At 42.3% G+C, this 24,410-nt stretch overlaps 1 protein-coding gene across 4 annotated transcripts in view; it reads left to right on the top strand.

The window, feature by feature from the left end:
* Positions 1-398: 398 nt before the first annotated feature.
* Positions 399-24,410, top strand: part of LOC122865671 (NLR family CARD domain-containing protein 3-like) — a 35,133-nt gene continuing 11,121 nt past the window's right edge. For 2 of the 4 annotated variants that reach the window (XM_044174438.1, XM_044174439.1), the window contains exons 1-2: positions 399-2,531; positions 2,912-3,061. In XM_044174438.1, the coding sequence (XP_044030373.1) occupies positions 2,931-3,061 (131 nt within the window). In that variant the 5' untranslated portion in view covers positions 399-2,531; positions 2,912-2,930. Of the gene's footprint in view, positions 2,532-2,911; positions 3,062-3,364; positions 3,485-4,623; positions 4,860-6,839; positions 8,639-9,049; positions 9,081-24,410 lie in introns of those variants that run through there. The other 2 variants (XM_044174440.1, XM_044174441.1) reach the window with 2 other exon arrangements.

Below are 24,410 nucleotides of genomic sequence, written 5' to 3'. Positions count from 1 at the left end.
TGTACATTTGAATACATTTATTTGACAGCTTTAGTTTGTAGTTTCTTTACAGATTAAGATTTCACATACAAAATATGAGATGGTCTTATATATTAGGGCAAATGACTTTTTTTGTTGTTGTTGATGAATCTGACATTCATTTTCTTAATTAATCGATCAATTGATTTGTCTATGAAACATCAGAAATAGTGAAAAATATCCTTTTTGCCCCGAAATGTCTCATTTTGTCCGACCAACAGCCCCAAACCCCCAAATATTCAGTTTGTAATGATATAAAACAAAGAAAAGCAGCGAATCCTCAGCAGGACGGTGTGTGTGGGTTTCAGTCAGAATAAACTACAGTGTGTGTGTTCATGGTGATGAAGGAACATGTCACCCAGTGCAACAGAGCGGCTCACTGATGTGTTTTGTTCTGGACAACAATGGAGGAAGAAGATCCATCAGCTGTGATTCACACACAACACCTGTTAGTAGAATTTCAACCTTTAACATCGATCAAATGAATTACATACAAATCGATTCTCATCACATTTGATGAGGCTACACATTGATCCACGTTCACATACTAACCACACGGTGGCGCCATGTGAAACATGGCAGTATGAGCCCAACAAACCTTTGGCCACCTCACTGTACCTGACTCCCGCTCGCACTGTGGCAGCATGAGTCACCACGATGGCTCTGAATAACTGGTTTCCTTTTCCAGATGAGCAGTTAAGTAGATGGAGCAGTAGATGCAGACTGAGGGCGCTGCACACCCACTGCAGCCCTGCGTAGATGCTGCTAGTAATCCTCTTACCTCCCTAGGCAGCAGAACGAATTAGAGGCATGAATCAGCGTTTGTGATCTGCTAAAATGGTTATTATAGCCTACCCTCATTTATTGCCTCAAAACGCCAAAAGCACCTCAAAAGCCACGAGCAGTTATAAGACTTTAACGTTGATATACACGTATCTACAAATGTTGATATGAAACGTATGTTTGACTCTCCGTATTTGTGGTTTGCAGAAACGTACAACACCAACTACTTTGACCCACTATAGTAAAGTTAGCTAATTTTAGCTCAACGTAAATAACTGAATCAAATATTGATCATTTCTCCCCCTGAACTGAATTCCTGTGTGGAGCTCCTGCGGGCTTCGGTACATTTACAGCTTCACGTTGGGAAATTAAATTTACGGACAAGATAACTGAAGAATGAACTGGATAGGCCTATATGCATTAAGAGCGTAAAATCTTTGGTGTAACTGGACCAAATGTTCTGGTGGTGTTGTTGGCGGTGATGGTGTTGACCTCAAAACTTGGTGCCGCTGGTTGAATCACCAGACACTATTTGGTTTGAATGTGTTAACCTGAGCCAAGCCCGAAGCTCTGCAGCATTTACTGAGCTCACACACAACTCCCTTCATTCTTAGTGCATCTACTTCAGTACTGCACTTACAACTTTTAGCTACTTTTACTTTGCTAGAGGATTTCAGTATTTCTGAAACCTTATACTTTTCCTCGAGTACATTTCAGAGGGAAATATTGTCGTCTTTACTTCACTACACTTTACTAGTTACTTTGCAGATTACAAACAAATCATACAATCAACTTGTAAAACATCTATTTTCATCATCATAGATTAAACTGCTCAGTGTAGTAGTTAAACTTTGCAACACCTCGACCATTTACAAAATGAAATAGCTTTTTCCACGTTAAAGCATCAGTAATAATGATCCCGTAACGGTACTTTTGATACGTTAACTACATTTTGCTGTTAATACTTCTGTACTTTTACTAAGATTTTGCTTGCAAGAGTTTTACTTGTTGCTTTTACTGAAGTAAAAACTCTTTCTTTTTATACCTAAAAGGACGTTGCCAGAATGTATTTAAATTAATGTGGAAGGAAGAAAGGGTGGAATTGTTCATTCATTCATAATTCATTCTTGTCACAAACCGCCATCCGCAGCAACAACGGAAATTAACTTAAAATTAAGTAACATAAATTGAAAAATGGGTTAAAGCTCCAGAAAAAGCTATGAAGTGGACTTTGAGTTAAGATTATTGGGGGGGGGGCTCCTGTGCTGAGATGAGCTGTGTTTGTGTTCCCTATAAGTCTGTTACAGAACACATTCACTTCATTTGGTTTAAAGCACTTTACTTGTAACTTAAATAAAACCGATTTATTTACATCATTTAAACATCATTTAAGTTCCAACAGTTTGACCAAAACTCATTTGAATTCAATCTGTTGAAGCTGCGAGAGACGCTCATGAACACATCATGCTCAACAGCTGATCTGTGTGACCCACACACACACACACACACACACACACACACACACACACATACACACACACACACGCAGATGAACTCGCCTGATTTCCTGTAAATGGAGAGGGGAGGAGCAACACTGACCATGTTATATGAGAACAGGGAGGAACCTGAAAGTGAAAGTGTTCGGCCAGTTCAGAGCTGTTTTTTACAGTCTGTGGTTCAGACTCCATTTTGAGTCGACAGAGCAGAAGGACACTGAAGGCCGAGGCAGGGTGAGTGTTAATCCAACATTTTTATTATTTTACTGCCAAAGTTTTCTCCCTGTGGACTGTAGAGGACAGAAATGTTAGAATGAACAGTTTGATTCATCTGTGGACACAAAGTCGGGATTGGCTGAATAATAAATATTTAACCTAAACTAACCCAAGAAAACAAGCGCAGATAAGAAGACTGACCAGGTGGAGCTCTGGGTGGAGTCATTATGCTGTGTGTGTGTGTGTGTGTGTGTGTGTGTGTGTGTGTGTGTGTGTGTGTGTGTGTGTGTGTGTGTGTGTTACTTCCTGTTCTCTGGTCTTCTTTGTGACTCTTGAACAGACTTGTTTCCTGATTCTTGTGTTCTGAGCTCAGTCAGTGTTACTGTTTCACCTCTCAGACTGACTGAAGTCCAGAAGATGAGTGTTTGTGTGGAGGAAGAGGAGGACAGAGCAGAGTCTCCAGGATCCAGCTGTCTGTCCTTGAAGAGTGACCGGTCCAAAGATCTTCCTCCATTCTTCAGTGATGAACCTGGACCCTCAGACACAAAGTAAGAGAACTTCTTCTAACTCATTCACTGTTTGCTGGTAATGTTTAGTCATTTTCCAACAGTAGAGTAACATTCGGCTTCATGGTCAAAGAAGGTTTTTGTATCAAGTCTGCACTCACCATACTCCCCCCTCGCTCCTCCCCTCCCTTGATCCCTCCCTCTCGCTCCTCCCCTCTCTCGCTCCCTCCCTCCCTCTCCCTCGCTCCTCCCTCCCTTGTGTATTTAGAGCTTCCTCAATGGCTTTCATCAGAGAATTTATCAAGGATTCATGTGATATGAATAAAAACATCTTGGTGTTTGCAGAGTTCAGTCCAACAGACAGAGAGCAGAGTCTCCAGGATCCAGCTGTCTGTCTCTGAAGAGTGACCGGTCCAAAGATCTTCCTCCATTCTTCAGTAATGAACCTGGACCCTCAGACACAAAGTAAGAGACTGTTTTTACTGTAAACTGACCTGATGGAAGATGAAGCATTGAGGATGAAGACAAAATGTTCTGCTAAAAGATTTAGATTCCTGATGCAGAACTATTAGTGCAGATACTGTTTCAAACTGAAATGGATCTTATTTTATTTCTGTAGCAAAACACCTGAGAGCCTCCATTTCAGAATTTACTCTTCAAGAAAATCTTCAGATATTTTCCGTCACGTTGAAGTTGCTGTAAAGATTTAGAACTGTTCAAAATGAGAAAGAATCTGCTTCAAATGTAATTTCTTTTCTCATATTTGTCCTCAGAATATTTAGTTGTTTGCTCTTCCTCAGATCAGCTGTTATGATCCACCAGAAGCATCTTGAATCAGTTCATATCATAATTGTGCAACATGTGGTGAAAAAGCATTTGTAGAAAAGCTTTGCTCACCTTGATTAACACTTTGCTTTGAAACATTAGTAAGTGGACCTTTGAGCTCAGATTCTCTCCACCATATATTGTTCCTGAAGGTGAAGAACAAACAGCACTTTGCTAAAAGTTATCAGCTGATAAAAAAGGGGCAGAAAATGGTCAAATGTAGATTTGGACCACTTCTCTTTTTTAGAATATTACATTTCTGCCTTCATTTGATAGTTGACAGTAGAGAGAGACAGAAAACATAATGACACACAAACAAGGCAACCATCTGGACTTGAACCTGTGACACCACTGTTACATGCCATGTGTCTTACACTGCTGGTCTACCACAGTTATTTAGAGCACTTCCAGCCTCAGTGCAAACCTAACTAACTCAAGCTAAGCTGCCCAAAGTGACTGTAAAACAGTGAAGGACATAATCAGCTCTGTTTAATGGAAGGCTTTTATTGTGAAGTAGCTGCAGGAAGTGTTGAGTTTGTATTAATAACAAACTACAGGCAGATCACTAAATGTTTAATATGACAGTCAGAGAGGAAAAGCAGTTAATTAGTGAGATAACAGGATCAGTCATTTTCATTACAGACTGAGTTCAAACAGAAAAGAAACAACACTTTTACTGTTCTCTGAGACCCTCTGAGCTTCGACACAGTGTCGGCCATCTTGATATTTTTCAACAACAATCAACAAATGATTTTAGTTCTAAAGAAATGTCTTCACAGAAAGAGGAAGAGGAGTCATGTTTCTGTGGAGGAGCAGCCGTCCTGCTGTGCTTTGTGTCGGGACGTCCTGAAGGATCCAGTCTCTACCAGCTGTGGACACTGGTTCTGCAGACGGTGCATCAGCTCATACTGGGACCAGTCTGCTTCATCAGGAGACTCCTCCTGTCCCCAGTGTGAAAAAAGATCCAGAACAAGACCTGGACTGCAGACAGCCAGTCAGACCAGCACTGTACAAAGTAAGACTGTACATCTGTACCTAAAAACGTAACCTGCTACATTTCATTACATTACGATTGTTTAGAGACTTACAATAAGTGCATTCAACCATGTGGATACAACCCAAAACCTGCAAGACTCATGCAGGACATCAGCTTCATCAAGTAAGCTGAACGGCTTCAAGTGCTGCATTTAGTTTTGGAGTCTTCAGGCTGAAGATGTGTAGAGTTTCTGCTGTGCTGATGTCAGTGGGGAGCTCGGTCCACCATTGTGGATCCAGGACAGCAAACAGTGGTGAGTTTGTTGAGCGGTAGCTGGGCCCCCCTGGTAGTGAGGGGGTAGTAAGCCGATTGGCAGCAGCAGAGCGTAGTGGACTGGTCTGGTCTGACCATGTCCTGGATGTAGGAAGAGCCTGAGCCATTCGCAGCGCAGTAGGCAAGTACCAGTGAATCTGATTGGAGCAGCCTCCGGCAGCCAGTGCAGGGTGCAGAGGAGCGGTGTAGTGTGGGAGAACTCGGGAGGTTGAAGAGCAGCCGGGCTGCTGCATTCTGGATGAGCTGCAGAGGTCGGAGGGCACGTGCAGGCAGACCAGCCAGGAGCGAGTTGCAGTAGTCTGGGCCCGAGATGACAAGAGCCTCCTGGGTGAGGAACAGGCTCTGAGCTCAAAATAGCACATAGAAACAAAATACAGAGCATGCAGTGTTAATGAGGGAACAACACTAAAACCCTCTGTCCACAGAGGACAGGACCACGGAGATGGTCTCCTCCAGTGTTAAAGAGGGAACAACACTAAAACCCTCTGTCCACAGAGGACAGGGCCAGTTACTTTACAGATTAGAGATGGTCTCCTCCAGATTTGCTGTGGTACAAACACATGATGATCTTATAGACCATGACATTTACTCATAAAGTAGTTAAAATGAGCTCAACCTTAAATATCTGCAGCAGTAAAATGCAACACACACATTAATGCAGCAGGAATATTAATCCAGAAACATCCGATATAATAGGAAAACACTGACAGGAGCATTTAATATAAGATAATACATACTTTTACTTAAGTAAGGTTTTGAATGCAGGACTTTTACTTAAGTTGAGGAGTATTTTCATTCTGTGGTTTTAGTACTTTTACTTAAGTAAAGGATCAGAATACTTCTTCCACCGCTGGTCTCCTCCCTCAAACCAAAACCAAGTCTGTAGCTAAACTGATTGGATCAACACGTGTCTGTGCTGGAGACCAGAGAGAAAGCTCTGTTTTTAAAAATCTCTCACCATAAAATTTTTTTTTTTTTCTTCTGTAGCAGTTCGGACTACAACTTGCATTTCGTTGTGCAGCCCTGTGCTGTAGGATGACAAATAAATGAAGCTTGTCCCTTGTATCTGTCGGTACGTTTGTAGCTTCTAACTGAATCTCTGTGGTTTGGAGTTTCCTCTCACTCCTGTTCCTGTTTGGATGTTCAGATGTCAGCCTTTCTTTACTGTTCACTGTTACTTTAGTCATATCAGAGCTTTGTTCATTTGCTGCTGATGTAAACTCAACATTTCCTGCTGCTGCTTCACATAAAAGTTTTCAAACCATTGGGAGGCTTTTATTGTGAAGCAGCTACAGGAAATGGAGTGCATTTGTCACAGGGTTTCGCAGCGCTTTGTTAGCGGTACTATTCAATAAAAACAGGTCTACATGACAAGCCGTGAACATATTCTGTATTATTTGATGGGTGGATCAGTTGTAAATATCACAGGGAGGAGGGAACAGCCACAGTGAGCTGTTCACTGAAGAGCTGCAGACGAGCTGCTGAGGCTCAGCCTGTCGCCTCTGCTGTCAATCAAACACGTCCACCAACACACAGTCAGAGGCTGTTCTGATGTTCCCCCAAAACTGGACTTTATCACCTTTACTTCTCTAAATGTTCTTATATTGATCGTTTTTTATTGGTAATGAAAATAATCAGCAGATTGTCAAATCTTTGTTTTGTCTCACAGTGTTTTCTCTTTTTTAGTGAGTGGTGGTCTGCAGGAGGTTTTAGATGAGCATAAGATCAGTCTGAGGAGGAGATGTGAACGTGTGACTGAAGGAAGTGATGAAACAGGAAGTGGAACCCTCCTCAGCAGGATCTACACTGAGCTCTACATTACAGAGGGACAGAGCAAAGAGGTTAATACTCAACATGAAGTGAGGCAGCTTGAGACAGCTTCCAAGAAGAAGACCCTCCATGACACTCCAATCAAGTGCCACGACATCTTTAAAGCCTTACCCGGCCAACAGGGACACATCAGAGTCGTTCTGACGAACGGCGTCGCTGGCGTTGGAAAAACCTTCTTGGTGCAGAAGTTCACTCTGGACTGGGCAGAGGGCTTGGAAAACCAAGACGTCAGTCTGCTGATTCTGCTTTCGTTCAGGGAGCTGAACTTGATCAGAGATGAGCGGTACAGTCTTCTCCAGCTGCTCCATGTTTTCCATCCAACATTACAGAAGGTCACAGCAGAGGAGCTCGCTGTCTGGAAACTTCTGTTCATCTTTGACGGCCTGGATGAAAGCAGACTTTCATTGGATTTCAAGAACAGGAAGGTCGTGTCTGATGTCACACAGAAGTCATCAGTCAACGTGCTGCTGACAAACCTCATTGAGGGGAATCTGCTTCCATCGGCTCTCGTCTGGATCACTTCCCGACCTGCAGCAGCCAATCAGATTCCTCCTTCATGTGTTGGCAGGGTAACAGAAGTACGAGGCTTCACTGACGCCCAGAAGGAGGAGTACTTCAGGAGGAGAGTCAGTGATGAAGAGCTGTCCAGCAGAATCATCTCCCACATCAAGACATCCAGGAGCCTCCACATCATGTGTCTAATCCCAGTCTTCTGCTGGATCACTGCTACAGTTCTGGAGCACATGTTGACTACAGACCAGAGAGGAGAGCTGCCTAAGACCCTGACTGACATGTACTCACACTTCCTGCTGGTTCAGACAAAGAGGAAGAAGCAGAAGTACGATGAGGGTCATGAGACGAGTCCACAGGAGCTGACGGAGGCTGACAGGAAGGTTCTTCTGAAGCTGGGGAGGCTGGCGTTTGAACAGCTGGAGAAAGGAAACATCATGTTCTACCAAGAAGACCTGGAGCAGTGTGGTCTGGATGTCTCAGAGGCCTCGGTGTACTCAGGAGTTTGTACAGAGATCTTCAAAAGAGAGAGTGTGATCTTTCAGAAAACAGTCTACTGCTTTGTTCATCTGAGCTTTCAGGAGTTTCTGGCTGCCGTCTACATGTTCCACTGTCACACCAACAGCAACACAGAGGCACTGAAGGCTTTTCTGGGAGAAAAACACGTTGATTCAACCCTGGATGTCTTCCTGAAGAGAGCAATGGAGAAATCCCTGAGGAGTGAAAATGGCCACCTGGACCTGTTTGTCCGCTTCCTTCATGGCCTCTCTCTGGAGTCCAACCAGAGACTCTTAGGAGGCCTGCTGGGTCGGACAGACAACAGTCCTGAAATCATCCAGAGAGCCGTCAACAACCTGAAGGAGAAGAAGAACATGTATGATGTCTCTCCTGACAGAAGCATCAACATCTTCCACTGTCTGACGGAGATGAACGACCACTCAGTACATCAGGAGATCCAAGAGTTCCTGAAGTCAGAGAACAGATCAGAGAAGAAACTCTCTGAGATCCACTGCTCAGCTCTGGCCTACATGCTGCAGATGTCAGAGGAGGTTCTGGATGAGTTGGACCTGCAGAAGTACAACACATCAGCGGAGGGACGACTGAGACTGATTCCAGCTGTGAGGAACTGCAGAAAGGCTGTGTAAGTCCAGATGTGATTATCAACACTGTAAAGCAACGTAAAGCAGAAGCATCAGGATTAGAGTAAAGATACACACTTTACACACATGCACAATATAAAACTTCCACACTATAAAAGTTATACCTGCTCATTAAAAACATCATACATGTGTTAAACTACAAATGTCTACAAAAATCCTTGTTGAGTTTTTAGCTCTGAAGTCAGTGAAGTATCTTCTGTCATCTTCTAACTTTCTTTCTTTGGGTGATGGAGGTTTGATACAAATCCAGCAGGAAAACTTGAGGACTTCAGAGTTTGTGCAGAAAATGTTTTGACAGTCATCATTTAATCCCAACAGCCTTTTTATTTCCACAGTGATACAGTGTCTGCACTATGTTTCTATAACGTGTCTGTTTATTGTTCTTTTTATATCCAGACACACAGACATGTGATATCTGTGATCTGCTGGAACTAACGTCACTTGAACTTTAAGGTTTTTCATTATAGCTTTCATGCAGTTATTGCTATTATCATATTTCTTCTCAGCAGTTTCTGAGCTATTTCATATGAAGAACTGTTCTGTCCATTTTCACAATTGATACAATATCTATAGTTATCATTTGATTGAGAGGATGTGAGGGGAGGCCATCCTCCCTGTTGAAGAGCGAACAGAACGCCCCCCTGTCCATCCTCATTAAATAAAAGGTGTGACTTTAGATTTACAAACAGGGAGGAAGCTCTCTCTGTGGTAGGATTTGAATGGACTGGTCTGTAAACTGGTTTATTCTAAAGCTACTTTAGTAATGTTCACTGATAGAGAGCGTTTTTTTAAAGCTTGTCCCATTTTCTCACCGTTTCCATCTGGTCACCTTAATGTGAGAAATGATATCAGTTTGCAAATACAAACTGTCAGACAACGGGTTTCCTCGCGGCACCATTTCACATCAGTAACACTAACGGCAAGATATGCAGAGACAATAGCAGCGCACATCTCCACTGTGGTTTTCATTGAGTTAGCAGCCACAGTCTTTGTGTATTTAGCAGCTGATTTCCTCAGACAGCAGCTCATTACACAGTCAGCTGCTGGGACGGCCTCCAGGTTCATTCTGCCAGTGAAGGAGAGCTCAGCAGGTTCAGTTCAGTGGAGGGATTTTTACCGTCACCAAGCTCAGAGAAGAGATGATGTTGGTCAACAGCTGAACTCCACTTGGGAAAAACTATCAGCCATAAAATTAGAATAATATAATCTTTAGAACTAATTATACTATTAATGCAATAGGAGTCATTCAATGAATTTAATGGGAGATGAAAAGCAGATGGAGTGACATAATAAGACGCACAAAAACACACAAGCACATGACTGAGGTAAATACATGCGAGTGCAGTTACAACAGTGACTTTACAGCTCATTGAACATCACGTTAAAATAAAGTTTAACAAACACAAATCACAGCGCCCTGCCAATCAAATATGACACGTGTTTACATTACAGTCATTTGGCAGACACTTTTGTCTGAAGCTGCAGTTTGTGGTTCATTATGTTGCTGAAGGACACTTTGACATGTGGACAGGAGGAGCTCAAGTTTCAAACCTTGTGATCAATGGCTAACTGTCTTTTTTTATGATCAAGTGTCAGATTTTCTTATACTTTAAGTTTTATATTCTCTGTCATCACAGACTTTCTGACTGTGGACTCTCAAAGACTCACTGTGAAGTCGTGGCCTCAGCTCTGAAGTCCAACCCCTCCCATCTGAGAGAGCTGGACCTGAGTCACAACTTCCTGCAGGATTCAGGAGTAGAGCTGCTGTCTGCTGGACTGGAGAGTCCACACTGCAGACTGGAGACTCTAAGGTCAGTTCACTGACTCTCTGTTACTATTGTAGATCTGATATGTTTAATTAACAACTGAATAGAATTTATGTTCATACATAACTTACATCCATAAAGTTGTAAATGTCCTTTTGTTCACATTTTCATGTTTCTTGTACTAAATTTAGTCTGCAGTCACTAAAGACGTGTGTTTCTTAAAGAAACAGTAGAAAATGTCGGCTGTTAGCTGTTAAAGTAAATGAATATTTATCATTTTTGCTAAATGGTCACATCTGTATACAGAAGATCCTCTGAACTAATGTTTAGTTTCAGTTGATCAAGTTTACTTGCTGAAGTCGAAATATTTCTTTGGTTTCTGTTGATTTCAGTGTGTTTTCACAAATAATGTCTGATCAATGATATTGATCCTTCAGAACACATACACACACACACACACACACACAGAGATCACAACATATTTCCAGTGCAGCTGTTTCCTATAGCTTTCATTCCTATTTTTATTAATTTATTAATATTAACACTACAATTACAATTCTACTATTTTTTTTTAATTCTACGTGGTCTTTGCATTGTGCCTCCCTCCCCCAAAACCTCTCTCTCTCTCTCTCTCTCTCTCTCTCTCTGCCCACCATTGAGTCTGGTTCTGTCAGGTTTCTGCCTCTTAAAGGAAGTTTTTCTTGCCACTGTCGCAAAGTGCTTGCTCATGGTGGGATTTGTTGGGTCTCTGTAATTAATATTATAAAGAGTTCGGTCTAGACCTGCTCTATAGGAAAAGTGCAATTCATAACTTCTGTTATGAATTGACGCTATATAAATAAAATTGAATTGAATTAAAGGATCAATATAGTTTTTCTCCTGTAATTCCAGACTTGACTGAGATCAGCAGCATGTTATTGATCTGTGTTGACATGAATAGGTGTATGAATGTTGTGCTGACATTTGGATGATGTCTGCAGAAGGCTGACATGATGATGATCCACAATAACACAAAGACAAAGTCACTCTACTCATTTTAGGGAAAAGCTCATTGATTAGGACAGAGTGATGCTGAGCTACACATTTCAAACCTGAACACATCTGATTGGATCATAAATGGATTCTTATCTGCATCATTTATTCTTTATTCAGATTGAGTCGCTGCAGTTTGTCAGAGACCAGCTGTGCTTCTCTGGTCTCAGCTCTGAAGTCCAACCCCTCCCATCTGAGAGAGCTGCAGCTGAGCTACAACGAGCTGCAGGATTCAGGAGTGAAGCTGCTGTGTGCTGGACTGGAGAGTCCACACTGCAGACTGGAGACTCTGGGGTCAGTTCACTGACTCTCTGTTACTATTGTAGATCTGATATGTTTAATTAACAGTTGAATTGAATTAATGTTCATACATAACTTACATCCATAAAGTTGTAAATGTCCTTTTGTTCACATTTTCATGTTTCTTGTACTAAATTTAGTCTGCAGTCACTAAAGACGTGTGTTTCTTAAAGAAACTGTAGAAAATGTCGGCTGTTAGCTGTTAAAGTAAATGAATGTTTATCATTTTTGCTAAATGGTCACATCTGTATACAGAAGATCCTCTGAACTAATGTTTAGTTTCAGTTGATCAAGTTTACTTGCTGAAGTAGAAATATTTCTTTGGTTTCTGCTGATTTCAGTGTGTTTTCACAAATAATGTCTGATCATTGATATTGATCCTTCAGAGCATATACACACACACACACACACACACACACACACACACACACTATCATAATTTAAAACAAGACTGGATAAAAACTCCGGGAGTTCCAACAAGAAGGAGCCAGCTGGTTTAGGGGGGCGATAAATAATAGCAAATATGACTGGGAGGGGGCCACCAAATTTAAACATGAGCACTTCAAAGGAGGAAAAGTCATTGCAAGCTATGAGGTTACACTTTAAATACTTCCTATAGACAGTAACAAGGCCCCCACCTCGACGACAAACCCTAGGGCGACTAAAGCAGTCATAATCTGGAGGGCACAATTCAGCCAGCTGACTGTGATCACCAGGACGTAACCTGGATTCAGTTAAAAACATAAAATCTAAATCAGTAGAAGAGATAAAATCATTTAAAATAAACGTTTTGTTAGAGAAGGATCTTACATTGAGAAGAGCCATCTTAAAAAGTCTGTGCTGGTTCAGATCTGAGGTTGAGACTGGAGGTAGGGTTCTGGCCCGGATCTTTATTAAGTTATTATTATTGCTGTGTCGGCTGTGTCTGTTTCGCATTAAGGACCTATCCGAAATGACCACAGGAACGTTAAAAGTGGCACTAGAGGGATCCGGGCTCCAGATAGCAGCACTATGATCAGTCCACAAGGGGGCGGTAGTGACAGCAGAGGGTGCTGGGTTGTTTTTGATTGGCAGAGAAGAGGAAGAGGAAGAGCGAGGGGAGACAGGTGATGTAAATAGTCACGTGAGGAGGACAGGTCAGCCGCCAGCATGCGACCACCTGACTTGTTTGGGTGAAGACCGTCTCGTGCAAACAAGGAAGAACGATCCCAGAATAAGTTAAAGTTGTGAATAAAACCAACGTCACAGGTGCTGCAGACAGACCGGAGCCAGGTGTGAAGGCTGAGGGTCCTGCTAAAACGGCCAGTTCCCCGACCCAGTGTAGGAACTGGACCCGGAATGAAAGCATGCTTTCTGGTGCTGTTGAGCAGGTCGAAGAGGCGGATGAAGTCCGCTTTCGTCAGCTCCGATTGCTGACGGGCGGTGTCATCGGTGCCGACGTGGACTGTGATTTTCGTGATAGTCATCGGGAGTGCAGCCAGAAGTCCGGGGAGCGTTTCGAGGATGTCGGGGGGCGTAGCTCCGGGACAGCAGCGGATATTCCTCACTATCGAGTCTCCAACGATCAGCGTGGTTGGGGTGATGAGAGGAGGCAGAGTCGGTGATCGTGGAGACCGCCGAGTCCCATCAGCCGTCCCTGGGATAGCAGTGGCCGGGGACTGCAGCGGCGAGGGGGCGGCGTCCTCCTTAGCAGAGGATCCACACTCAGCCATCAGGCTGTCATTTAGTCCGTGAGAGACTTTTACTTTCAGTAACTTGCGGCGAGAGGAGGAAGACTTGACTGCTGGAAAAAGGGAGCGTCCCTCCAGTGGAGGAAAGTCCTGCGTGTCCAGGATCTCAAACCTGTTGGCCAGCGGGAGGCCCCGATGTGAAGGTGGAGGAGGCAGGCGCTTTGCACCATGTCTGTCCTTACAGGCTGCAGTCCAGTGCTCCTGTTGGCGTGGAGTCGAACTCACCGGAGCCTTCTCACCACCCCGGCCGGCGAGTGACCGTGCATCCACTGGGGCTCGGCAAGGAGTAGAAATGGCCACGGCTTTGGGCTTCGCACCCATGAGGAGCCACGGATCTTCAGGCTCAGCTGAAATGGCTTCATGCTCCGGGGCGCCAGTGTAGATGGAGCCGAGCCACGGAAGAGTGGGATCATTATCCAGTGCTGGAGTGGAGCAGAAGGGATGGTCGCAGTCCGGCTGCCACAGCCAGAGGAGCTGAGGGCCGCCAGGTGTTTTACCTGGGCCGATGCGACGGTGGAGAACTCCAGGACGAGCTGGTCTCTTTCTCTGAGCTCGGCTTCCAGACAGGCGATACTTTTCCTCAGCGTTGAGGCGGTAAGGTGGCAAGATCCACAATCAGCCATCAGGCACTTAGTCTGTGAGAGTGCTTCGAAGCTTAAAGTCCACAGTTAAGTCCATAAAAGTGCTACAAGCTTAAAATCCTTAATAAAAGCGACCGGCTAGCCTAGCCGCCGGGCTAAAAGCAGACCCAGCTAAGCTAGCAGCAGTGGAGGCAGTCCGGTAAACCACGTCGAGTTGCAGCCAGCTTAAAATCACTTTAGATCCACACGTCCGATGACTGAAAACTTTTTCCAAGTTAAAACATATAGGTAAAGCAGTGTAGCGTAGAAAACTTGGCTTAAAAACTCGATAAAATATGAAATTATGATGATTTAAGACGAAGCTTCTAGCGACGCTTCTGCCGGGTACACAAAAACGCCGACACATGCGCAGTGTGGAGAAAATGATTCATCCTCAGCAGCATGTTATTGATCTGTGTTGACATGAATAGGTGTATGAATGTTGTGCTGACATTTGGATGATGTCTGCAGAAGGCTGACATGATGATGATCCACAATAACATAATGACAAAGTCACTCTACTCATTTTAGGGAAAAGCTCATTGATTAGGACAGAGTGATGTTGAGCTACACATTTCAAACCTGAACACATCTGATTGGATCATAAATGGATTCTTATCTGCATCATTTATTCTTTATTCAGATTGAGTGACTGCAGTTTGTCAGAGACCAGCTGTGCTTCTCTGGCCTCAGCTCTGAAGTCCAACCCCTCCCATCTGAGAGAGCTGGAGCTGAGTGACAACAAGCTGCAGGATTCAGGAGTGAAGCTGCTGTGTGCTGGACTGGAGAGTCCACACTGCAGACTGGAGACTCTGAGGTCAGTTCATTGACTCTCTGTTACTATTGTAGATCTGATATGTTTAATTAACAATTGAATTGAATTTATGTTCATACATAACTTACATCCATAAAGTTGTAAATGTCATTTTGTTCACATTTTCATGTTTCTTGTACTAAATTTAGTCTGCAGTCACTAAAGACGTGTGTTTCTTAAAGAAACTGTAGAAAATGTCGGCTGTTAGCTGTTAAAGTAAATGAATGTTTATCATTTTTGCTAAATGGTCACATCTGTATACAGAAGATCCTCTGAACTAATGTTTAGTTTCAGTTGATCAAGTTTACTTGCTGAAGTAGAAATATTTCTTTGGTTTCTGTTGATTTCAGTGTGTTTTCACAAATAATGTCTGATCATTGATATTGATCCTTCAGAGCACGCACACACACACACACACACACACACACACAGAGATCACAGCATATTTCCAGTGCAGCTTTTTCCTATAGCTTTCATTCATATTACTATTAATTTATTAATATTAACACTACAGATACAATTCTACTATTTTTTTTAAATTCTACGTGGTCTTTGCATTGTGCCTCCCTCCCCCAAAACCTCTCTCTCTCTCTCTCTCTCTGCCCACCATTGAGTCTGGTTCTGTCAGGTTTCTGCCTCTTAAAGGAAGTTTTTTCTTGCCACTGTCGCCAAGTGCTTGCTCATGGTGGGATTTGTTGGGTCTCTGTAATTAATATTATAAAGAGTTCGGTCTAGACCTGCTCTATAGGAAAAGTGCAATTCATAACTTCTGTTATGAATTGACGCTATATAAATAAAATTGAATTGAATTAAAGGATCAATATAGTTTTTCTCCTGTAATTCCAGACTTGACTGAGATCAGCAGCATGTTATTGATCTGTGTTGACATGAATAGGTGTATGAATGTTGTGCTGACACTTGGATGATGTCTGCAGAAGGCTGACATGATGATGATCCACAATAACACAATGACAAAGTCACTCTACTCATTTTAGGGAAAAGCTCATTGATTAGGACAGAGTGATGTTGAGCTACACATTTCAAACCTGAACACATCTGATTTGATCATAAATGGATTCTTTTCTGCATCATTTATTCTTTATTCAGATTGAGGGGCTGCAGGTTGTCAGAGACCAGCTGTGCTTCTCTGGCCTCAGCTCTGAAGTCCAACCCCTCCCATCTGAGAGAGCTACAGCTGAGTGACAACAAGCTGCAGGATTCAGGAGTGAAGCTGCTGTGTGCTGGACTGGAGAGTCCACACTGCAGACTGGAGACTCTGAGGTCAGTTCACTGACTCTCTGTTACTATTGTAGATCTGATATGTTTAATTAACAACTGAATTGAATTTCTGTTCATACATAACTTACATCCATAAAGTTGTAAATGTCCTTTTGTTCACATTTTCATGTTTCTTGTACTAAATTTAGTCTGCAGTCACTAAAGACGTGTGTTTCTTAAAGAAACTGTAGAAAATCTCGGCTGTTAGCTGTTAAAGTAAATGAATGTTTATCATTTTTGCTAAATGGTCACATCTGTATACAGAAGATCCTCTGAACTAATGTTTAGTTTCAGTTGATCAAGTTTACTTGCTGAAGTAGAAATATTTCTTTGGTTTCTGCTGATTTCAGTGTGTTTTCACAAATAATGTCTGATCATTGATATTGATCCTTCAGACACACACACACACACACACACACACACACACACACACACACACACACACACAGAGGAACACAGTGAGATCACAGCATATTTCCAGTGCAGCTGTTTAAAGGATCAATATAGTTTTTCTCCTGTGATTCCAGACTTGACTGAGATCAGCAGCATGTTATTGATCTGTGTTGACATGAATAGGTGTATGAATGTTGTGCTGACATTTGGATGATGTCTGCAGAAGGCTGACATGATGATGATCCACAATAACACAATGACAAAGTCACTCTACTCATTTTAGGGAAAAGCTCATTGATTAGGACAGAGTGATGTTGAGCTACACATTTCAAACCTGAACACATCTGATTGGATCATAAACGGATTCTTATCTGCATCATTTATTCTTTATTCAGATTGAGGGGCTGCAGTTTGTCAGAGACCAGCTGTGCTTCTCTGGCCTCAGCTCTGAAGTCCAACCCCTCCCATCTGAGAGAGCTGCAGCTGTGTGGAAACAACCTGCAGGATTCAGGAGTGAAGCTGCTGTCTGCTGGACTGGAGAGTCCACACTGCAGACTGGAGACTCTGAGGTCAGTTCACTGACTCTCTGTTACTATTGTAGATCTGATATGTTTAATTAACAACTGAATTGAATTGATGTTCATACATAACTTATATCCATAAAGTTGTAAATGTCATTTTGTTCACATTTTCATGTTTCTTGTACTAAATTTAGTCTGCAGTCACTAAAGACGTGTGTTTCTTAAAGAAACTGTAGAAAATGTCGGCTGTTAGCTGTTAAAGTAAATGAATGTTTATCATTTTTGCTAAATGGTCACATCTGTATACAGAAGATCCTCTGAACTAATGTTTAGTTTCAGTTGATCAAGTTTACTTGCTGAAGTAGAAATATTTCTTTGGTTTCTGTTGATTTCAGTGTGTTTTCACAAATAATGTCTGATCATTGATATTGATCCTTCAGAACACACAAACACACACACACACACACACACACACACAAACTCACACATACGGAGGAACACAGAGAGATCAAAGCATATTTCCAGTGCAGCTGTTTAAAGGATCACTGTAGTTTTTCTCCTGTAATTCCAGACTTGACTGAGATCAGCAGCATGTTATTGATCTGTGTTGACATGAATAGGTGTATGAATGTTGTGCTGACATTTGGATGATGCCTGCAGAAGGCTGACATGATGATGATCCACAATAACATAATGACAAAGTCACTCTACTCATTTTAGGGAAAAGCTCATTGATTAGGACAGAGTGATGTTGAGCTACACATTTCAAACCTGAACACATCTGATTGGATCATAAATGGATTCTTATCTGCATCATTTATTCTTTATTCAGATTGAGTTGGTGCAGTTTGTCAGAGACCAGCTGTGCTTCTCTGGCCTCAGCTCTGAAGTCCAACCCCTCCCATCTGAGAGAGCTGGAGCTGAGTGAAAACAAGCTGCAGGATTCAGGAGTGAAGCTGCTGTTTGATTTTCTGGAGAGTCCACACTGCAGACTGGAGACTCTGAGGTCAGTTCACTGACTCTCTGTTACTATTGTAGATCTGATATGTTTAATTAACAACTGAATTGAATTTATGTTCATACATAACTTACATCCATAAAGTTGTAAATGTCCTTTTGTTCACATTTTCATGTTTCTTGTACTAAATTTAGTCTGCAGTCACTAAAGACGTGTGTTTCTTAAAGAAACTGTAGAAAATGTCGGCTGTTAGCTGTTAAAGTAAATGAATGTTTATCATTTTTGCTAAATGGTCACATCTGTATACAGAAGATCCTCTGAACTAATGTTTAGTTTCAGTTGATCAAGTTTACTTGCTGAAGTAGAAATATTTCTTTGGTTTCTGTTGATTTCAGTGTGTTTTCACAAATAATGTCTGATCATTGATATTGATCCTTCAGTACACACACACACACACACACACACACACACATACACACACACACACACACGGAGAGATCACAGCAAATTTCCAGTGCAGCTGTTTAAAGGATTAATATAGTTTTTCTCCTGTAGTTCCAGACTTGACTGAGATCAGCAGCATGTTATTGATCTGTGTTGACATGAATAGGTGTATGAATGTTGTGCTGACATTTGGATGATGTCTGCAGAAGGCTGACATGATGATGATCCACAATAACACAATGACAAAGCCAATCTACTCATTTTAGGGAAAAGCTCATTGATTTTGATGTCAAACCTGAACACATCTGATTGGATCATAAATGGATTCTTATCTGCATCATTTATTCTTTATTCAGATTGAGGCGCTGCAGGTTGTCAGAGACCAGCTGTGCTTCTCTGGCCTCAGCTCTGAAGTCCAACCCCTCCCATCTGAGAGAGCTGCAGCTGAGTAACAATGAGCTGCAGGATTCAGGAGTGAAGCTGCTGTCTGATCTTGTGGAGAGTCCACACTGCAGACTGGAGATTCTTGAGACTCTGAGGTCAGTAGAGGGCTGGAGTCAGTCCATGCTGGTTTCAGCAGTATTGAACTAAACACAGTTAGTATCAAAGCAAAGATCCAGTATTTCCTGTAAACCTCCGACCTTCTCAGTGGCTGCTTTCCTCAGTGAAGCTGTGAGAGGAGGATGGTGACGGGCTTCAGGATTGGACAGAGAGAGAGAACAGTCAGCCAATCAGATGAGCCAGAAGCTCGTTGTGATCATGTGTTTGAGTCGATGTGAAGACGACTGTTGTTGCTGTGTTCATGTCTACAGGAATTAAGCTGGATTCCAGCTGGCAGCATTACAACATGTACAGAGACAGTGTCCTCGTTCATCAGACTGTCATAGCATCAAATCTGATCTCAAGTGTTTGTTCATCTTTGTCACAGCTCTGAGATCAGTCTGACTGAAGCCTGCAGATCACTGGCTCTTATTTCAAAGAACCATCATTACATTTAGTAACCCTGTGGTCTTTCTGCAGACCAGAGGCCTGTACTACGAAGCAGGATTTGGGCTTAGCGAGGTAACTTCAGGTTTAACCCTGGGTTTTCAGGGTTACGACGGCGGTTCACTTCTTACCGGGGTCCATCGCCATGGTAATTTATGTTATGTTTGAGATAACAGATCAACGCGTAGTTGACAGTTCTCTTGGAAAATGGCGTCACCATTCGTAGAAGATCCTGTGGAGCTCGGTGTGCAGATCATCAGAGGGTCTCTCAGAGAGTGTTCAGAGACAGAAAACCTTTGTGCTTCAGTATCCCGATATCATCCTACAACAGAGACTGATTGAAGCACTGAAGCCTTGTACTTGTTGGACTAATAAGATATGAAAGTAAGCCCACTTACAGCTTTGTTTTATGTTTTTATATTTATCTTTTATTTGCTCCCGTGTCCGTTTCACATCGCTTGGGTTGCAGCTCAAAGAATAAAATGATCATACTCGCTATAAGAATACATCTGAGCAACATGTTCATTTAATAGAATACACAAATGTGATTATAGTCAGATCTCTGCCCTAATGATGGGGCAGAGATATTATGAACCTATTAACTCGCACATTCACACAGTCACCACCGCCCCTTGTATGTGAACGTGCTCATGGCTGGATTGGGAAAACCTGGGTTGACTTACCGAGTTGATAACCAGCGGCGTGTGACCGCTTAGCCTGACTGCGGTTGTTAGGGTTAGTGAGGCCAGATAACGGAAAGAGATCCGGGGTGTGTTGAACTCGCTTCGTAGTACAGGCCTCAGAACCTCTGCTGAAGTCCAGTAATCACAGCTGATGTCTTGCTGTCAGTCTTTGTATGAACATGTAGGACCTTCAACATCATATCTATCTATCTATCTATCTATCTATCTATCTATCTATCTATCTATCTATCTATCTATCTATCTATCTATCTATCTATCTATATACATATATATATATATATATATATATATATCTGTCCATTTGTCTTTTGTTTTGTCCAAATGTTTTTATCACAGACTCCATAGTTACATTTTTGTCATGTAATATTTCAAAAGTAGAAAAGTTCAAACGTTCCAGCTCAGTGTGTTCACTCCAACACGTTAACATGAGCGCTGAAAGGAAGCTGGCTGCGCTACACAGCCGCTCCACTTCTGGTCTGAACAGGACTGAAGTCCCTGCTGGTCTTTATACTGGATGTGCTGCATCACTGACTGACAGCTGATGGAGGGAGTCTCTGTAAACACTGATTTATCACTTCTGCTGTCTGTCTTCTTCTCTCATCAGCTGTAAGCCGTGATCTCTGTCAGTGTGGTTGCGTTGAGAGGACCAGCTGTGTCCTGATGATCCAGAGGTTGAAGCAGCAGCAGCAGCAGCAGCTGGTGTGTGGAGAGGCTCTGACTGGGCCATGTTACTGGGAGGTGGAGTGGAGAGAGCTGACGGAGGAATCACAACAAGTGGAGATGACTGTTAGTGCTGCAGTCTGAACTGCTCTCTGAGATCAGCTCCACTGTCAGACACAAAGGCAAGTCCACCATCGTCCCTGTGTGTTCCTCTGGATGTGGCAGAGTATCGTCAGTGTATCTGGACTCTCTGCTGCTGCTCTGTTCTTCTACACCGTCTCTGCAGACACACTGAGACTCCTCCTCCACTCCTTCTCCTCCACCTGGACCGGGACCAGGACTTTATTTAGTCTTTTTTAATCATTCAGATATTGTGAGGCCAAAGTGCCTCTGCAGATTAGCTCTGTTTAAAACAACATAACTGCAGATTAACACTTATTTAAATGGACCTTGTGAAATGATTTTCTGTTTTGCACATTATATTTCTAATTAATTTTGGAAGTTGATTGCAGCATCCAGCCCATGCCATGACAAAAATAAATAATAATGAATTAAAAAACACAAGTGGGAGAATTAAAGTACATAGATATTCATAAAGATATAGGGCTTTTTAATTTTACAACATTTTATATTTTTTTATTTCACAATCAGCTAAAAGAATACTTAAAAACATGTCATATTCAAGATAAAAGAGAATTCAAACTCTGTTTTCTTGTCCTCACAACAACAGAACAAAGAAAAAAAAGGAAAATCTCTTACATGACCAAAATAAATAATAATGAAATATCCCCAAAACACAAGTGGTGGAAAAGGTCAGCATGAATTAATAAATGATGACATACATGAAGCATGTGACTTTGAAGAGCTGAAAACATCAAATATGTGTGGCGGCTGGAGGCTGGATCAGCTCCATGAAACTAACAGAAAGCGCATTTTTACCTCCATCGTTTGAAGTCAATGAGCTCGTGTCCTCTTCTTCACGGTGCACGGCAGCGGATGGAAACAACATGAAATCGCAATGAGCTTTTTCGGATTGAAACAACATGAAAATTTTCTGTAAATTTGGTTAAAATTCCTACATTTGGATGGAAACCAGGATACTGTGTTTTTAGCTAGCTCATAAGTTCATCAGGAAGACCTAAGTCTAATTAAAAGTGGCTTAACTGATCTATAAAGTATATTTTTTATCAGCGATTAATAAAGCCATTAGTTAGAGCTTATAGGTGTCTTATTAGAAAGTGGTACTCTTGATTAACGGGCTGTATTAGTCATGTGACATTTGTCTATGCAGGATTCATACAACATTTAAAATTCTCAGATTTGCTGCTGTTATGGTACAGACAGGCAGGGGACACCAAGATGGACCAGAATGTTCTTTATTGGATAACAGCCCGATATAGTGGGGATGGAGAGAGGGAAGTCTGTAGGAGGGAGATCACTGGAGGCAGGCAGGGAGATCATTGGAGGCAGCCAGGGAGATCACTGGAGGCAGGCAGCGAGAAACGCTGGAGGCAGGAGGGAGAGGGAGATCACTGGAGGCAGGCAGGGAGAAACACTGGAGGCAGGCAGGGAGATCACTGGAGGAAGGCAGGGAGATCACTGGAGGCAGGCAAGGAGAAACGCTGGAGGCAGGCAGGGAGATCAGTGGAGGCAGGCAGGAGAAACGCTGGAGGCAGGAGATATAGGTAATATGCCGAGTGGCATGGAGAGTCCTGGATTCAAACGAGGTCAGACACATACTGAGGTGAGTGCAGGCCTTATATACTGGCTGTGATTGGGAACTAATGGGGAGCAGGAGGGTAATTGGGAGCAGGTGTGGGTGATTAGTGGGTAGTGGAGCCTGGAGTATCCCTGACAGCTGCGCAGAGTAATGTTTATTATTTTATCTGACGGCCTTGAACTTATTGTAGAGAATAAAACATAATAAATTATTTTGTTGTATTGTCTTTCAGTTCGTTGCTAAATGATGCTGTTTAAGAATGTTTATTCATGAAACAAAGTATGAACAAACAACACTTATTGATGGCATGTTGTTGGGAGCTGCATTGTTGTAACAGAAGTTCCAAAATTGTTCATGATAATTGATCGTTCTGTGTCGTATATAACTTATATCTAAGGCAATCTCTAGCAGATACAAACATCGGAGCCATATTTTGTTCTGAATTCTCCACTAAATTATAAAATGTCTTCTTTCATCCTCCTCTCTTTCAATCACCTCCAGTAATTCACTTCTCCCTCTTTTCCATTTGATGTGAGATTTAAGTCGTAACCTTCTTGTGTGTCGACATGTTCTTGTTACCAAATTCTCACTTTTTAATTTGAGTTTTATATGAAAGCAGGTGTTGAGGCAGATGAACAGATAAATGAAGCTCCCTGTCATTCTTGGATGAATTCTGCCTCTCTGTTCGTGTCACATCCTTTCCTCATCACTTGTTCGGACAGGAGCTTTCACCGCCTGCACTGTGGTGTTTGATACGGCAGCTGTGAGGGGAGCAGGTGACAAATGACATTGAATTCCTGTTTTCCCTGCAGTGGATTCTAATAGCTCCGATCTGCTGCGACAGACAGACGGCGAGTTAGAGGTGCTGAGAGATAAAAACACTTTATGTGTAGTGCCACGTATCTGATTTTCCATTACTTTGGTGAGCTGACATGCAGTTTGGCCAGGCAGGCCAATCTAGTGACCGCATGACCTGAAATTATTGAGCCCTTAATTCACAGCAAGACAAGCAGAGCTGAACCGTTGAGCTTGAGATGCATGTTAGCTAATCTGGATTTGGCCATTAGGGGTTTAAATTGACATGATTTATCTGAATGCATCAAATGTTGAAGCATGAAATCGGTAAACACGAGACCATGAGCCAGTTTCCTCTGCAATGATGACTGTGGAGGAAAGTCTCTGTTCAGCTTTTACGTATTTGTTACCTTGTAGATAACACTTTACTCTAGACACTTTAGAAGCAGTATGTACACACTTAATTCATGATTTACAACACCATATAATGTAGCTGTTAGCAGATGTAAAAAACACTCTAAAGTGTTAATCAGTGTTTTTATCAACAGCCGATCATTAGCTGAACCTCTCCCCCGAACAGTCACATCTTAGCAACCGTAACTGTGACGGTCTGTCAAGCTTTGGACTCCTCTACATGATGAAGTGATGTGCATGGGGCTGTAGTGATAGAGATACTCTGCATTTAAAGAGTTTTTAGCCTTTCCAAACGTGTAAAGAACGGATTAATCATTGTTAATCTGCTCTAAAACTGCTAAGCGTTAGCATACCTGGCTATACAAGAACCATGTTTATTTTTTCCATGTCTTGGTTTATCCACTGGTGAGGTTGCTCACTGTTTGCCTGGGATCTGTTAGCTTTAGCCTCCGTCTTTTAGCACGATATCATGTATGTCGCTATCAACAGCGCATTTAAGACCCATTTCACAGGATTATGGTTTTAAAATGAGTCAGCTTGAAACATAAAAAGTCAGCTGGAGATGCTGTTTTCAACTCATGAACCTAACGTTAGCTTAATGAGCTAGCTCGCTAAAACTGA

Source organism: Siniperca chuatsi, linkage group LG18 (genome assembly GCF_020085105.1).
Source record: "Siniperca chuatsi isolate FFG_IHB_CAS linkage group LG18, ASM2008510v1, whole genome shotgun sequence".
Taxonomy (NCBI): domain Eukaryota; kingdom Metazoa; phylum Chordata; class Actinopteri; order Centrarchiformes; family Sinipercidae; genus Siniperca; species Siniperca chuatsi.
The sequence above is the reverse complement of the archived record's forward strand: the minus strand, read 5'-3'. Positions and strand labels throughout refer to the sequence as shown.